The following is a 16,671-nucleotide window of genomic DNA, read 5'->3' on the forward strand; positions in this document are numbered from 1 at the left end:
TTCCAAATAAAAATATTGTCATTTAGAGCATTTATTTGCAGAAAATGAGAAATGGCTGAAATAACAAAAAAGATGCAGAACTTTCAGACCTCAAATAATGCAAAGAAAAGTTCATATTCATTAAATTTTAAGAGTTCAGACATCAGCATTTGGTGGAATAACTTACACACTGCTTTTGGATAATTTTATGCCACCCCTGGGGCAAAACTTTAGACTTGTGATCATCCATCTTCCTCTTTATTATATTCCAGAGGTTTTCAATTTTGTAAAATCAAAGAAATGTATAATGTTTAAGTGGTTTCTTATTTTCTTTCAGTACTGTGAATTATTATCGCTGGTTTCATAAATTCCTGTTTAAACTGGACTTCACTGGTTTCTCTGACCCTCTGCAGGTCCGTCACAGAAGAGAGTGTGTTCCTCCGGACCAGTGTCCCTGTTTCCATAACAACCATGCCTATTCTCCCGGGCAGAGCATTAAGATAGACTGCAACACCTGGTAATCTCAGCTGTCCTGCACTCTGCCATTAAACCCTGCGCTCGTGTCTGTGAGATGTGTGTAAGTGTATGCTGTTCTCTCGCAGTGTGTGCGGAGGCCGACAGTGGAAATGCACTCAGAGGGTGTGTGATGGTGTGTGTCACACAGTGGGAGACTCGCACTACATCAGCTTTGATGGACTGAAGTTTACATTTCCAGGACCGTGTCAGTATATCCTCGCTCAGGTTAGTCACTCACCGTACCTCTTTCTCTTTCTCTCTCCCTCTCTCAAACACACATTTTGTCATACTTGTGATTCCTTATTAAGTTACTAAATTATGGGGGTGTTTCTTAAAATTCCCTAATTGTCTCATTCAATGAGTTTTGAAATGCAACTTTTTAACATTTTCACAGTGGATATATTATGAACAACTATACTTATAACTTGAATATTTATTTAATTTAAAGTATTTTGTGCACAATGATTAAAGCTTGGGTGATTAAATGTTAAACAATTTACTACCTTTTTAAATTGAATATTTCAATCTATAGTCTCATAATTTGTCTCTGTAATACAAGACATTCTGCAGATTAGGCGTCATTGCTTAATTCTCATTGCTGTACAGCTTTCAAGTTAAATTCAAGATTTCACATATTTTTTAAAGAAGAACTCTTTAAAGGTGAATGTAATGTATTTATCTATTTGCATATTTTCTATCAAGTTACCTATATCAAGATTGATAAATGTACTGATATACACTGATAAATATATTGTTTCGTTATTTATATAATGTTGATTCATTACCTTTGAGTGGTGATTCCAAAATCTTGTCTTGTATAGTAAATGTTTGTGTTTCCCTCTCTGTAGGATTACTGTAATGGTCTGGACGGCACATTTCGGATTCTGGTGGAGAATTCAGCTTGTGGAACCATAGGTCATCGCTGCAGGAAGAGCATCAGTGTGTTCTATATGGGAGGACTGATTGTCATGGAGCAAGAAGAGGTGTCATATACATACACACACACACACACTCAATTACAGTACATACACACTCACAGCGTTTACACAAACTACATAATCTTCTCTTTCTTTGATGTTTTTCCTTTTATGTGAATGTCTGTGTTAATCAGAATTTTCTCTGTCTGTAGGTGAAGATGAAGAAGCCAGTGATGAAGGAAACAGATGTGGAGATTGTGCGCTCTGGATTCTACTATATCGTTCTACTGGGGAAAAATATCTCTATAACCTGGGACACTGGAACTCGAATTATACTGCAGATCAGTGGCCAGTACAGGGTATTGCACAGGGGATTATTTTTTTATACTGCCCAAAAATACATTTTCAAAATAGTAATTAGAGTTTTAAAAACTAAAAACTATAGATCACATCAGAACATATGCAGGTATTAAAAAAACTTAAAAAATAATAAGATAATACATTCTTAATAAGATAAATTCTTTCATTTTAAAGAAAGAAAGTAGTTGAACTTTTGTAAGCATGGTGTCCAATAGGTTCATGTTTATCTGCTACAAAGAGACTTATTCTATTGGCAGTACTTCTGTACAGGGACTAGACACACTGTGTGTCTGTATCAGCAAGTAGCTGAATGCATTTGTTATGAAAATAAATACACATCTATCCCACTGTCTTGTTCTGTGTTTCAGGGTAAAGTGTGTGGTCTGTGCGGGAATTTTGATGGCAGTCAGAATAATGACCTGTTGAGCAGTAACAATCAGATAGAGGTGGATCCTTTGGATTTTGGAAACTCCTGGAAGGTCCAACCCAGCTGTGCCAATGCAGTTCAGGTGTGTACTGCACAATTAACATGCTTTCAGATGCAGTTAGAGCTCAATGAGTATTATATATAATAAATTGTAATCCATAAATAAAATAACAGCAATGCATGTATAGTATAACTGTCCCTGTAATAGATTAATTAAAGTATATAAGTATATATGTATATTTATATAGCTATATTTAAAAAACAATGTGTCAACATTATAATATACAGTCAAAATACAAAGGACAATAATGATTGTGAATGACAGATTCCTGAAGTAAAGTTTAACTGAAAAATAAAATACAATAAAACTTGTTTCTGTGTGTGTGTGTGTGTGTGTGTGTGTGTGTGTGTGTGTAGGTGCCCTCTCAGTGCAGTACCGACATGTCAAAGCAGGTGACAGTGGAGCAGTCGTGTCGTGTGCTCAACAGTGACCTCTTTAGGGAGTGTAACAGTGTGGTGAGTAGCACTTACCCCAGCCAATCACACAGACTATAATCACAGAGTCACTTCAACTGGTTGCTCTGTGGTTCTCTTAGGTGGATCCAGAACCATACTGGGAAATCTGCACTCACGACACCTGTTCATGTGCATCTGTTGGTGACTGTGCATGTTTTTGTGATGCCATCGCTGCCTATGCTCATGAGTGTGCCCTGAAGGGTGTGGTAGTGGATTGGAGGTCTAACGACCTGTGCCGTAAGTCTAGAAACCCACAGTTCATTATGCTACACAGTGTCTTACAGTAAAAACACCCTGTAAACATGACTTAAAATGCTACAATAACTGATTGAGTTAACTCTTTGAGTTTAGTCAAAGTTCTCCTAATTCACTTTTTTACTTCTGTATCTTAGATTGATCAACACTACTTCTCTATTTATCAGCTCAAGCTGAAAAAAAGCTTAAATATTCATGAGATGTTTAACTTGTGGCTTTTTTCCTTCAACATACTGGTTAGAACATCACATGATGCTTGCTGGGATTCAAACTTATGCTCTCCTCATGCATGAAAAGCAGCAGATAGATTGTAGGGCCACTCTAATGCTGTAAAATTAAAAAGCAAAAATGTAAAGCAAATAGAGTTAAAAGAATCTTTGACTGTAATAAGTTAAGTTAGCTCAAGAAACATTTTATAATCAGTTACTTCAGCATTCAAAGTTGGCCTGGCTATGATTTTTACGGTGTAAATCGCAATACTGCCAAAACATGAATATGTGTGAAATGTTTATTTAGAATGCAGCACATGCAAAATAATTGAGTGTGTTAATTGTGTCTGTATGTATTTCAGCTCTGAGCTGTGAGGAACTGAACAAAGATGCAGGAGTTGAGTGTATGTGGCGGTTTAATGCCTGCGATACTGCTTGCCCTAAAACCTGCCAGCACCCAGAACAATTGAGTTGCCCAATCGCCTGCCTAGAGGGATGCCATGCTTCCTGCCCACAAGGTAACACACAAACACACGCCTGCACATCACATACTACATATTGCTTGTATTTAATACTTAGTACTTAATCAAGTAAAAAAAAGTGACTGTTTCATTATATTTAAAATATACAGCTCTGGAAATAAATAGGAGACCACTTCAGTTTCTGAATCAGTTTCTCTGATTTTACCATTTATAGGTATACAGTATGTTTGAGTAAAATGAACATTGTTGTTTTATTCTATAAACTACAGACAACATTTCTCCCGAATTCCAAATAAATATCTTGTCATTTAGAGCATTAACTTGGGAGTTAAGAAATCAATATTTGGTGGAAAAACCCTGTTTTTTAATCACAGATTTTCTGCATTTTGACATATTCTCCTCCACCAGTCTTACACACTGCTTTTGGGTAACTTTATGCCACTCCTGGTGCAAACATTCAAGCAGTTCAGCTTGGTTTGATGGCTTGTGATCATCCATCTTCCTCTTGATTATATTCCAGAGGTTTTAAATTTGGTAAAATCAAAGAAACACATTATTTTTAAGTGGTCTCTTATTTTGTTCCAGAGCTGTATATTTAAAAATTCATATGTACGATTCAAATGACCATGATTTAGACATTTTAAGCAGCATCACATATTAAAACTACCTTGAAAAGTTGGGTTTTCTCAAATGTTTGATGCTTTTAAACATCATAATGTACTTGTAATGTACTGCTTACTTTACTTTTATTTTATTTTGATACCTGCATATACACATGCAACTACAGTACCTCTGTTCTTTGTTGTGATTACACACATCACATAATTCCTCTTGCTTTTAGGTCAGATCTTAGATGAGGTTCTGAGACGCTGTGTGGAACCATCCGAATGTCAAGTATGCATGCACAATGGAGAACGCATTTCTCACGGGAAGCAGATCATTCTGAATCATGGTGACCCTCATCTCTGCCAAATATGGTATGTTGATTTTTATTTCCATTGGTAGATGCTTGAGCTATTTTGTTGCACCAGAACTTATGTTGTTGCAATTGTATTTTTGTATTTCAGTCATTGTGAAGAAAACACCTTGACCTGTGCTCCATGTCCTCCATCTGGACCTGCCTCCACATTAAGCCCAATCACTGCATTTACCACCCCCACACCCCTCCCATTCTCCACGCCCGTTCCTGAGGATGCCTGCGACAGGGCGATGGATCTGGCCTTCCTGGTGGACGGCTCCTCCTCTCTGAGTGAGGACGACTTTGTGTTGGTCAAGCTCTTCATTCTGGGGGTGGTGGAACGCTTCCGGATGGGCTCAGCCCACACACGGGCTACCGTCCTTCTCTTTCACTCTGGGGTGAAAAGTTACGACATGCAGGTGCAGAAGTGGATCTTCAGGAACATGGTGCGAGACCTGCACTATAGTGGTGGAGATGTGGCATTCATGGATGAAGCCTTCAAGTACCTATCTGTGTACATTTATGACAAGAACAAGCGAGACCACGCAGAACGGGTGGCTATTATGCTGACTGCTAGTGCCAACCCCAGGCCTATGCGCACCACTCAGCGCCTGTTGAGGAAGAAGGACATCACGGTTCTCACTATTGCTCTTGGACCTGACGTCAATCTGGCCCAGGTCAATGAGATCACCAAGGCCACACCTAGCAGCCGAGCTTATGTGCTTAGTAGTGTTGGGGAGTTGGAGAATCGAGCATTGGAGATCACAGACTACCTCTGCACCTTGGGACTGGATCCAGAGCCACCCAAGAGACCCCCCACTCGAAAGCCCACTTCTGCCACCACCACAAAAGCTGCAGTCATTATACCCATTACAGAGGCCACCCAGCCTATTGCTGTCACCTTTCCCCCAACAGCTGCCATTATAACTGCATTTCCCAGCATTCCCAGCCCTGAAACTACCGTTCCTTCTTCTACTACGATGGTACGGGACATCACCTTCCTAATTGAAGGATCAGACAGTGTTGGGGAGGAAGGCTTTAACCGAACCCGAGATGCACTAGTCGATGTTGTGGCCTCTCTTAGCCATGAAGAGGAGGAGCATTTCCGGATTACAGTGATGCAGTACTCCCTCACTGTTACAATTGAGATCAGCCGGATGGAGCTGAGGCGCCGGGAGCTGGTCCTGCGAAGAATGCGACAGATCCGCTGGGTGGGAGGAGCCGAAGTCAACACAGGTCATGCCATTCGCTCACTGTATGAGTCTGTCACCACAGAGCGACCCAGTCACACTCCAGACCAGATGGTGTTCCTCATAACCCAGAGCCCACCGACTGATGTCATCCAGAGGCCACCAAGCTCCTCCCACACTCAGGTGTTCCCTGTAGGAATTGGTACCCAGGTGCGAGAGACGGATCTAGCAACCTTGAGTTATCCACACTCTCCAATCATGCTAAAGAATCCAGAACAGCTGAGCTCACTGGGGCCCCTACTGGTTAATATCAGTAGGACACTGAGAAGGCCAGTGATACCAACACTACCACCCAGAGCTACACTGCCCCCTTCAGGTCTGTAACCCAACAGCATCCTTAACACACATAATCTTTTTTTAAACATTTGTGCTTTTTTCAATTTGTTTTAGTTGTGTAATCGAGTTGTGTTGTGTTGTGTTTTAGTGCCATGCTCAAAGCCTATGGATGTGCTCTTTCTACTGAGAGACACTGCTGCAGAGTTTAAAGACATGAAGACATTTGTGAGGTCATTTATAAGAAGCACCAATCTTGGCAAGTCTATTATATGTAACAAAAATGCACATCAAATATTCATTTTATTTTGTATTAAATTTTATATGTTGTTTATTCATGTGTTTCTTTGAATGTGTGTCAGGTCGAAATGCGACTCAGGTAGCAGTGGTTGTGTATGGAGAGAAGCCAGAGGTGGTCGTGTCCTGGAGAGATGAACAAAGAGCGGAAAATCTTCTTCAACAGCTGGAGAGATTACAGAGCAAGGCAGACAATGCACCACGACTGGGTAAGTGCCCTTCAGAATAAGCGCCGGGCTGGATTGCTTTTGCATAACTGTCTTTCATAACAATAATTTGGTGGAAAATCAAGTTTACACAACATTTCCTCTACCCTAAATGTACGGAAACTTGTTTGATGTCCAGAAGTTTCCTTCTAAACTTTTGCACTGGAACTTTTGAACTGGAGTGTTGGAATTCACACTCGCACATAATTTTGGCACTATGCCCCTAAACTCAGAAATACCCATCATTATGTTTTAATAAACTTTGTTTTTTATTATTTTTCTTTAATTCCTATTTTGTTTTCTATAACATTCTATTAACTATTTATTTTTTGTCTTGCATTTATTTATGCATTAAAATTTAATAAATTAAGTTTATTAAGGTAGGTACATTAATATGAGCTCCCTCCTGTATCTGAGGTGAGTGTGAAGAAAAAGGGTGGAGACCAGGGGTTGGGGGGTGGGTGCTTCACATTGTAAAACGTATGTGGACCATGTTAGATCAATTCTTTACTTGTTTTCTTGTTTGTTTGTGTTTTTGATGTAGGTGCTGCATTGCGTTTTGCTGTTCAGACTTCTATTTCATCCACAAGTGGAGGTAGAATGGGCGTGCCCAAGGTTGTGGTGATGCTGGTGATTGACAGGTCCACTGACTCTATGCAGGAGCCTGCGAATGAGGCTCTTACTGCTGGTGGGTGACATCAAAACATCACTAAGACATTTGAGTTATATATAATGAGACTTATATGTATATTTTATATAATTCCATCATTGAGCTCTGTGTGTTTGCTGTCCAGGTGTGTCAGTGTTCCCCATTGGAGTGGGTCAGCAGTATGACCAGAATGAACTGAGCATGCTCGCAGGTCCACACACTCCAGACAATATAATTCAGCTAAGGAGTACAGATGATCTTCTGGCGATGGTTACTCTAGATCGTTCATTTACAGATAAACTGTGCAGAGGTGAGACACAATGCAACCTAATCGTCACACATAAACATTGTCGACATTATCGGGTGATTGCTGGTTCGAAAGTTGTTAATGTAGCTTGCAATCAGCTGCTGAAGCCATGAGAGAGCACAATTGGCCTTGCTGTCTCTGGGTGGGTAGATAGCGCTTTCTGCCCACATCACTCCAAAGGGTGATGTCGATCAGCACAAGGCGTCTGTGAGCTGATGTATCGGAACCGAGGCGCTGCGTTGTCCCTCGAGCACACTGTGATGCTACTCAGCAATGCTGCATCATCAGCGGTTCAAAAACAGAAGGTGGCTGATTTCACATGTATTGGTCTTCACCCTCCTGATGTTGAGGCATTACTGGTGAAAGGAGGAATCCTAATGAGTGGGTTCGGTAATTGGCCTTGTAATTAGGGAGAAAATGGTAAAAGAAATTGAAATAAATGTATGAAGAAAAACATTGTATCTCCAAAGTAGCAGCTATACAGGGCAAGGAATAAACCTTCTTAACTTTTAAATGAAGTTGATGTAAACATTCCAAAAAGACTTCATTATTATTATTATTATTAATGACACTATTAAAATGTTGTTATACTAAAGTATAGTGCATAAGATTGTTGAAAATATAAATCAATCAATCAATAATATCTTAACTAGTGTTAATTAACAATTAGTTACATCCTGTAGTAAGGACTCTTAATTAACGTACCCTTATTTTAAAGTGTTACCAATAAAAAAAAACATGATTTAAATTAAGATATGCTAAAAAGAGAAAAATCACAGTAATGGAGATGCACAGTTTTTGAACAATGTTATACAATAAATAAAATATAATATGATTGTTGTTTATGTGTTATGATGATGATAATGATATTGATGATGATGATGATGATGATGATGGTAATGTCCTTCAGCGGGTCCTCCTGGAGTGTGTGTGGATGATGATGGGAAAGAGAGGCAGGTGAGCTGAGATTTGGCTCAATGCCAGAGTCTGACCACCCTTTAATCCTCATTCCATGACTTACCTCCAATACTGAAGACCACACGTTCTAACAAAGTCCTGCTTTATATCATTGCTTCAAGCTCCTCATGTGACAGAATTAATCCATCACTTACTTTATAACCCTAAAATGCATATGTTGGCTTGCTAGAGAACATCTCTCTTTCTCATCTCACTAATTCTTTTAGATACAATCAAACAATATAGAACAATATCGCACAATTTGTTGTTTATCAATAATTATTTCGCTATTAGATATACACCTATCAACCATCAACATTGGGACATGTAAAGTCTACATATTAAGCATCAAGTGAACAGTCAGTTTTTAAAGTTGATGTGTTGGAAGCTGAGTTTAAGAATCTGTCTTTGACAAGAAATAAATAAACTGTGATGACTAGATGACTGGTTCAGAACATCTCCAAAACACCAGACTGTTCTTTTTTGTGGGCTGTTCCTGGTATGCAGTGGTCAGTACCTACCAAAAGTGCTCCAACCAAACGCAAGCACAACCAGTGAACCCGCAACAAGGTCATGGGCAGTACCGAAGGCTCACTAATGCCCATGGATGCCTCACCTCACAACTTGGAGGACTATAAGGATCTGCTGCCAACATTAGTATTGCTGCCAGATACCACAGGACACTTTCAGATGTCATATGGAGCATGGCTGAATGGTCCAGAGCTGTTTTTTTTTTTTTTTGTATGAAGGTGACCTACACAGTCTAGCTGTTGTGGCGACCCCATGCCCTGCAAGCACTAACAGACATGGGGAGTTTGTTAATTACATGTGCTGGATGAGAGAAAGCATATGTGTAGTATGTAGACCTCTGGGTGTAATTGGGAACCCCTGAGATAGCTTCTCAATCTAAAAGTGCAAACAGAAGGCTCTTCAGTTGCCTACTTTCTTAAATTCCTCTTTGTATATTTCTGTATCAGTCATTAGTCTTTGTTTAAAGCAAGTGAAAGTCTGGACTCACTTGTCTGTCTGTGTTTTAGCCTGGAGAGATGTGGCTGTTGGCAGATGGCTGCCATTCTCTGCTGTGCAACCCCTCTGGTGTGGTGACGCTACTGAGTCACAGAGTGAACTGTGAGAGAATGGAGCCTCCGGTCTGCAAAAATAACCTCAGAGCTGTGAGAGTAAACCAGACCTGCGGATGCAGCTGGAAATGCCCTTGTGAGAGCTCACACCAGCACATACACACACTCACACACATTGTAAAGATACATACACACCCTTTAACATCTTAAACCCCTTAGCCTTTAAAACACTATGGCTTTGTACACTAAATGGACAAAAGTATTGGGACAGCTGTTCATTTAAAGTATTTAAAATTATTCCAAAATTAGGGCTATTATAAAAGAGTTTATCCTACTTTTGTTGGCGTAACTCATCTCCAACTCCCCAACTGACCCCAAAAGTTTTGGATGGAGCACCATCATTCCAGGGAATACATACAGTATATCCTTCTAGCCACGCCTGGCATAATGTTTGGTACCATTAACAATAGGTTCATAATTATGTGTGTGTATTTGCACATCCGTGTCAGCAATAGGTGCAACTTTAAAAAAAATAAATGCAGTTATTATACTGCATGTTTTCCTGTGATGCAATAAGATGGTGTTTACCTGTCCTATATAGACTGTGTTCTTCTGTGCTCTAACAGGTATGTGCATGGGCAGCTCCACCAGTCATGTGGTGTCGTTTGGAGGTACAGCTCTGAAGCTGAAGGGTGCCTGTTCATATTTGCTGCTTCACTCAGGAGGCACAGAGCTAGTGCTACACACAGCCACATGTGATAGCTCACCAAACCAGATTTGTATGAAGAGTCTGGAGCTGAAAGAGGGCGGGACCAGTGTGATGCTGAAAGATGACATGAAGGTGAAACGTTTTGCATACTTACTTACATTCAGAAACTCCAGGAATAAAACCAACATATATGTGTTTTTGTTTGTGTTTGTATGCTTGTGTTATGTAGGTGACTGTAGATGGTGCGGTTACTGCAGTACCGTTCAGGCGAGGTGGAGTATCTGTCACTCAGATTGGAGCTTTGCTTCATCAGCTGCGCTCAGAGACCCAAGGCTTCACCCTCACCTTCACTCCCCATAGCAATGAGTTCACAATCAGCCTGGACCTCACTATGATCACCAACACCAGCACCACCGGCATCTGTGGTACTTACACTTATCTCAAGCTGTTACACTGTTCACTGCTCACAGTCTCCTCAACTAAACCTCGTATTTCCATATGAAGCTCTCTTGTTTCTTATAAAATCTGAAATGTCAATAAGATTTCATCAGGGTGTCCAGAGCTTTCCACTAGATTTTCTGATTATAGACCTGTCACAATAATTACATTATCAACTTATCGTTCAATAAATGGACATGACCTCAATTATTTTTATTATCGTGATATTGTCCATTTTGTTTGCATATACAAAATGCACATATATTGTGACTACGACCTTGGGGATAGGGACATGGCCACCGTGACCCAGTAGTGCAAAAGCAAAGAGAGACACAGACACAGGGAATGAATGAACTCAAAACGTACCTTTATTATAAAAAATGCCCTCCATCAACTGTAGTCGCTTAAATTTAGTGTTTCTTAGGTTCCTGTTGCCTCAGCCTTCCTTCCACCATCAGCATATGTCTTGAGTGAAGGCTGAGGCAGGGTCTTTATGCCTGTCCAATGTGGGCCAGCTGGGACAGAGCGAGGCTGCACGAAATGATGTGGGGCAGACCCATGTCACAATATTATGTTGTCATTATATTAGTGCCATTTAGTGGTCTTAAAATGCCAAAAATGTAATTTATCACATCCATTTCTGGGACAACATATCGGTCTCATTTTTATTTTATCGTGACGGGTCTACTGATTATTTAAATTCAGCCACAAGCTCTTTAGTAGGTTCTGGTGCATTCTGTTGGTGGATGATATCTGGTCTGGATCTCAAGCACTGTACTAACACATCTCAAGATTTTAGTGAAGCTCCCTCCCTCCCAACATTGATTAATGTCCAGGATCCTTGATAATTTTACCACTCAAAATTGCGTAACAGAAGCACTGTATGTTCAAAAGTAGTATGTGGACTCCTCACTTCAACCTTAGATTTCTTCTGAAATATCAATTAGCAGCGAATATATAGACATCTCATTATCCTCACAAATTTTCACTGCAATGTCAGTGATAATAAGGCTATGTAAAGGCCTTACACTAGTCAAGTCAAAAGGCTATTATCATTTACATTATCTAAAGGCTTTACACTGGATGTTGTAAAGATCTGAATTAGTCTGCTAGAACATGGGTAAGGTCAGGTACATACTAATGGTGGATAATAAATTCCAGCTCACACTAATCCCAAAGCTGCAGGAATCTGTGCTCTTCACGTCTGTCCCTTCAGAAAACACAGATGCATATCTCCTCTGCACTACAGCCGAGAAATGAGGCGCTTATGCCCTTCTAGCAGCTGCTTGACTTTGGACATGGTTGACTTAGATCGTGTACTGGTACTCCAGTGCATCCCATTCTGTTAGCAGATGCTTACTGATGATGAATTATTAGTTTTAGATCAGAAGAATCACTTTATCCCATCTTTAAACCCACAACAGTGGATGATGAGTGTCTCTCAAGCAGACACTTGGTTTGGGCATGGAGAACTTGTACTGATGCTACAGAACATTCCATTCTAATGGCACATACTTATTGATGTAGAATTATGAGATCTTGCACACAAACACTGCTACAGTGTTTTAAACACAAATATTCAGTGTCCCTCTAGAAAACACTGTTCCAATGATCCACTGCTTCACAGCCTAGTGCTCAGGAGCTTTATGCCTCTCTAACAGACAGGTGACTTTGAGTATGATGAATTTATATCATGTGCTGATACACCAGATCGTCCCATGCTATCGTTAGTGCTTTTCTCCTGAAAGCAAAGATGTTCTAACCGGTTCTTTAAGAGATATCATAGAAAAAAAATGTGAAGAACTTTTAAATAAAAAGATTGAAATAATTAAAATAGTGTTTTTTTTAAACCTTTAAACTGGTACTTTGTATTGCAAACATGGTTCGTTATGGAAGCTAAAATGGTTTCTCTGTGGCATCACTCCTTGAAAACCTTGAAAGCACCTTTAAAGAAATGTAGTCTACGTGTAGCCATCTAAAAGGTTGTGAACACCATGGAAAAATATAATTTTTTTTCGCTCTTCTCCTCTTTCTCCTTCTCTCAGGGTCATGCTCTGATGATCAAGCCCATTTGCTGCTTCCTGATGGCTCACCGTCGACAGACCCTGATGCGTATCTTCAGGCGTGGGCCGTGGGCGAGTGTGTGTGGAATAAGAATGTGTCTGTGTGTGAGGCAGGTGTAGCGCAGGGCTGTGAGCTCTTAGCCTCTTCAGTGTTTGGCCAGTGTCATGCTGTGTTGCCTCCTCAGGACTATGTGGAGATGTGCAAACAACTAGCCTGTCATCCTACTGCGATGTGTGACCTCATCACTGCCTACAGCAGTGTGTGTCGACAACAGGGCGTGTGTGTCAACTGGAGGAATGCTGATCTGTGCCGTAAGTCTCTGTTGTTTGTGTGTGTAGACAACGGCATATACACAACTGTTTAAAAGTTTATTTTTGTTTAAATTATTTTTTTTCTTCCAATCGTCCTTATCGATGAACACTACCAGTCATACGTTTTAAAACACCTGTTATTTGGCCTGTTTTATTAAAAAGTCCAGTGAATAACATACAAATGATATGTCCAGTGACCTAAAATGGTATACTGCTATCCATTAAACTACAGGGGTTTTTGACAGAACTGATATGTGGTCGGTATTGTAGCAATGGCTTTCAAACACCATATGCCTAAATACTGTATAAACACCTTCAAAATGCCTAAATGTTACAGTTATAATAAATGTACTTATTTATTGAGATATTTAGAGCAAGGGGGCTGGCCTAATCCAATACATACTTGTATCTTTTAGCTTGTAAATTAATTTCATTCATAAGATGTAAAACTCAGAACAGCAGCTTTCTTTATAATACATGACTGGTGTGTGTGTTTTTGTGTGTGTTTGTTTTGGTGTCTAGCAATGCCCTGTCCTAAGTCTATGGAGTATGATGCATGTCGTACGGGGTGTGTGGAGCAGTGTGGGCATGGCCAGGCTGCATTGGGTGATATGGATGTACGGGGTGATGGTTTAGGAGGCAGCTCACAGTGCTGGAGCGCTCCTACTGAGGGCTGCTTCTGCCCCCATGGCACAGTGCTGCTAGAGGGAGAGTGTGTGGGCAGAGAGGCCTGCAGTCAATGTGTGGACCAACACGGACAAGCTCACCAGGTACACAGACACACACACACACACACACACACACACACACACACATATGGACAGTGTATAAGGGGGTTCAGTAATAGTGCATACATTACTGACACAAGTATTTTAGTTGTGCATGCACAGCTCACCGTAGAAAAGCATTGCCATCATAACAGGGTGCTCTGGAGCAGCCAAGCATAAGTCTAAAGTCACCATGCCCAATGCCATTCGGAAGATAGGGGGCTTTAAAGCCCTGCAGCATGATGGAGCAGTAAAACTGACTTCTGTAGAGCAGTGCTTTCCAACCCTGGTCCTGGAGCCCCTGCTCTGCATATTTACTGTATATATTTTTTCTTCTTAGTTTTAATTACATTACATTACATTATATTATGTTACATTGCATGTAGCGGACGCTTTAATCCAAAGCAACTGAGGTAAATGATGAGGTACATAAGCAAAGGAGGACATAAAAATCCAAGGCAAAAATAAAACCTTTAGCATTGGCTGAAAGGGACCAAAAGGGTAATATTAATGTTGATCGATGTGTTTAGTGTATTTTTTATATGGTGTTTGCATTTTTGTTTTTTAATGTAAAGTGGCATTGTGTACATTAAATGAATGAAATTAAATGAATTATTATTATTATTTTTATTAGATGTGTGTAAAAAAATTGATATAGTATTTAATCACAATATTTAGTTTTGCAATACAGTTTTTATAAAAACAAAATGTGTTGCTGTTTCATCATTACAATATTGAGTGTGTGTATGTGTGTATAATACAGTTGATGGAGAGCTGGACCCCCAATGACAACCCATGTATACTGTGCGTGTGTCTTGACAAGCAACGAATCAACTGCACAGCGCTGCCCTGCACTAAAGCTAAGGGTAAGAATGAAAGCTGCTTTTCCATCTATTTTCCTATTCTCTCCCTCTCTATGCATTTATCCTCGTTCCTCTCTGTTATCTTCCTTCTTTTCCTCTCCCCCTTCTGCTGTATAATGTATACCCAGCCTAATTATTTGAAGCCCACCCTTAGTATTGTGCTCTGAGTGTGTAGTCATGGTAACTGTTGCCGTGCTACAGCCCCTGTGTGCGGGAAGTGTGAGATTCTTCTGGAGAAGACGGATTCTAAGTGCTGCCCTGAGTATGAATGCGGTAAGAGCCAACAAAATGCATCCAGCTTTGCATCATATGGTAGCTCACCAAGGACATTTATGTTTAGTGAAGTGCTGCTTTCAGCTGATTATTTATGTGTGTGTGTGTGTGTGTGTGCTTTTGCAGTGTGTGACACTGCTAACTGTAAGGTTTCCGATCCTCCACAATGTGAAAATGGCCTCAGTCCAGTCCTCACAAACCCAGGAGAGTGTGCACCCATCTATCAGTGTGGTGAGTCCTCACAATGCATAAAACTCAACACTCGATCATCAACACACAGCTGATTTACGGGTGTGATATTAACACTGCCGATCATGCACACAGCCTGTTGACTATGCACTGCCATACACACTCCTCAGATATACACACATACCACAGTTTTATTTAATACACACATACTTAAGAAACAATATAGAAAGAGGTCCAAAAGTGCAATAGTACATAAAAAATGTAGCCATTCTTTCTATTTAATTTTGTTTTAATAATTTAAAAAATCAAACAGCGGGATTTCTGTATCACTTTTGCAATTTAAAGCATCATTATTTAAGAATTGGTATTTTATGCTCCTAGGCTCCCCCTGCAGTTGAGGAACTATTACACTTTTACTGCACTGTTGTAAATAAAAATTAAATAAAAATGCATTTTTTAACAAGCTGGGAGATACAGAATCAGTATCTAAAGTAAAAGAAGCATGTGGATATTATAGGATTTTACTACACAAGTCTGGAAAGAGATCTTATGCAGCTCCACCAAAGTTCCATAGTTCAGTAGTCTCATTCTAAGTCTGTTGTTTAGAACAATGCTATCAGCGACATGTAGAAAAAGTATAAAAAGTCATTTTGTTTTGAAATACTAGCTCTCCCAAGTGTTGAATTCGGATTTGGTCTGCTTATCAAAAGCGTTAATATTCATATATTTTAGCTAGCACCCATTGTTGACACTGATGTCCAAATACGCACACATAGCTTGTCTAGCCCCTATAGAAGAAGTACTGCCATAGAATAGGACTCTTTAGAGCAGATTACCATCATCCTATTGGCACCATGACTTGCCAGAACTAGAGGCATGGACCAGACATGAACTTTTTAAATATAATTTATATTAGAAGAAACAATGAATGATCAACTGTAAGAATCTGTTCTAATGGAATGAAAAAACTTGACACGTATGTAAATATGAATATATGATTTTTTTATATATTTCCCTGATAATGACAATAATGCAGAATAACTGATCTCTCTCTTTTAGTCTGCAGAAAAGAAGAATGCTCTGCAGTGAAGCCCAGCTGTCCCCCTTATAAAAAGCTGTCTGTTAAAAAGACAGCGTGCTGTGATGTGTATGAATGTGTGTGTGACTGCCAAGACTCCAAACAAACCTGCCCACCTGGATACATCACCAAGGAGATGACCAATGACTGTGGCTGTGTTGAAGTCACATGCCTCCCTGATAAGGTAAGATGTTTTTATGTCTGTCTATCTGTGTTTGTTGTGTGTACATTGTATATCATCACTGTTACACAAAAAAAATCTTAACTTTTAGTGGAAGTTAATGTATGGGTACTTTCACACCTACAATATTTGGTCATATATATATATATATATATAAACAG

At 39.8% G+C, this 16,671-nt stretch overlaps 1 protein-coding gene across 1 annotated transcript in view; it reads left to right on the forward strand.

Annotated features, from left to right (window-relative positions):
- vwf (von Willebrand factor) overlaps positions 1-16,671 on the forward strand; it is a 39,160-nt gene that overhangs the window by 15,044 nt on the left and 7,445 nt on the right. Inside the window, exons 19-42 of the mRNA XM_022679539.2 lie at positions 393-496; positions 582-720; positions 1,344-1,478; positions 1,625-1,771; positions 2,141-2,281; positions 2,617-2,715; positions 2,796-2,952; positions 3,542-3,697; positions 4,503-4,638; positions 4,729-6,185; positions 6,294-6,401; positions 6,505-6,648; positions 7,190-7,333; positions 7,440-7,604; positions 8,512-8,558; positions 9,596-9,773; positions 10,264-10,478; positions 10,576-10,771; positions 12,830-13,159; positions 13,682-13,929; positions 14,690-14,792; positions 14,991-15,062; positions 15,189-15,293; positions 16,311-16,513. Of these exons, the coding sequence (XP_022535260.2) occupies positions 393-496; positions 582-720; positions 1,344-1,478; positions 1,625-1,771; positions 2,141-2,281; positions 2,617-2,715; positions 2,796-2,952; positions 3,542-3,697; positions 4,503-4,638; positions 4,729-6,185; positions 6,294-6,401; positions 6,505-6,648; positions 7,190-7,333; positions 7,440-7,604; positions 8,512-8,558; positions 9,596-9,773; positions 10,264-10,478; positions 10,576-10,771; positions 12,830-13,159; positions 13,682-13,929; positions 14,690-14,792; positions 14,991-15,062; positions 15,189-15,293; positions 16,311-16,513 (4,929 nt within the window). The remainder of the gene's footprint in view (positions 1-392; positions 497-581; positions 721-1,343; positions 1,479-1,624; positions 1,772-2,140; positions 2,282-2,616; positions 2,716-2,795; positions 2,953-3,541; positions 3,698-4,502; positions 4,639-4,728; positions 6,186-6,293; positions 6,402-6,504; positions 6,649-7,189; positions 7,334-7,439; positions 7,605-8,511; positions 8,559-9,595; positions 9,774-10,263; positions 10,479-10,575; positions 10,772-12,829; positions 13,160-13,681; positions 13,930-14,689; positions 14,793-14,990; positions 15,063-15,188; positions 15,294-16,310; positions 16,514-16,671) is intronic.

This window comes from Astyanax mexicanus, chromosome 9, assembly GCF_023375975.1.
Source record: "Astyanax mexicanus isolate ESR-SI-001 chromosome 9, AstMex3_surface, whole genome shotgun sequence".
NCBI lineage: Eukaryota > Metazoa > Chordata > Actinopteri > Characiformes > Acestrorhamphidae > Astyanax > Astyanax mexicanus.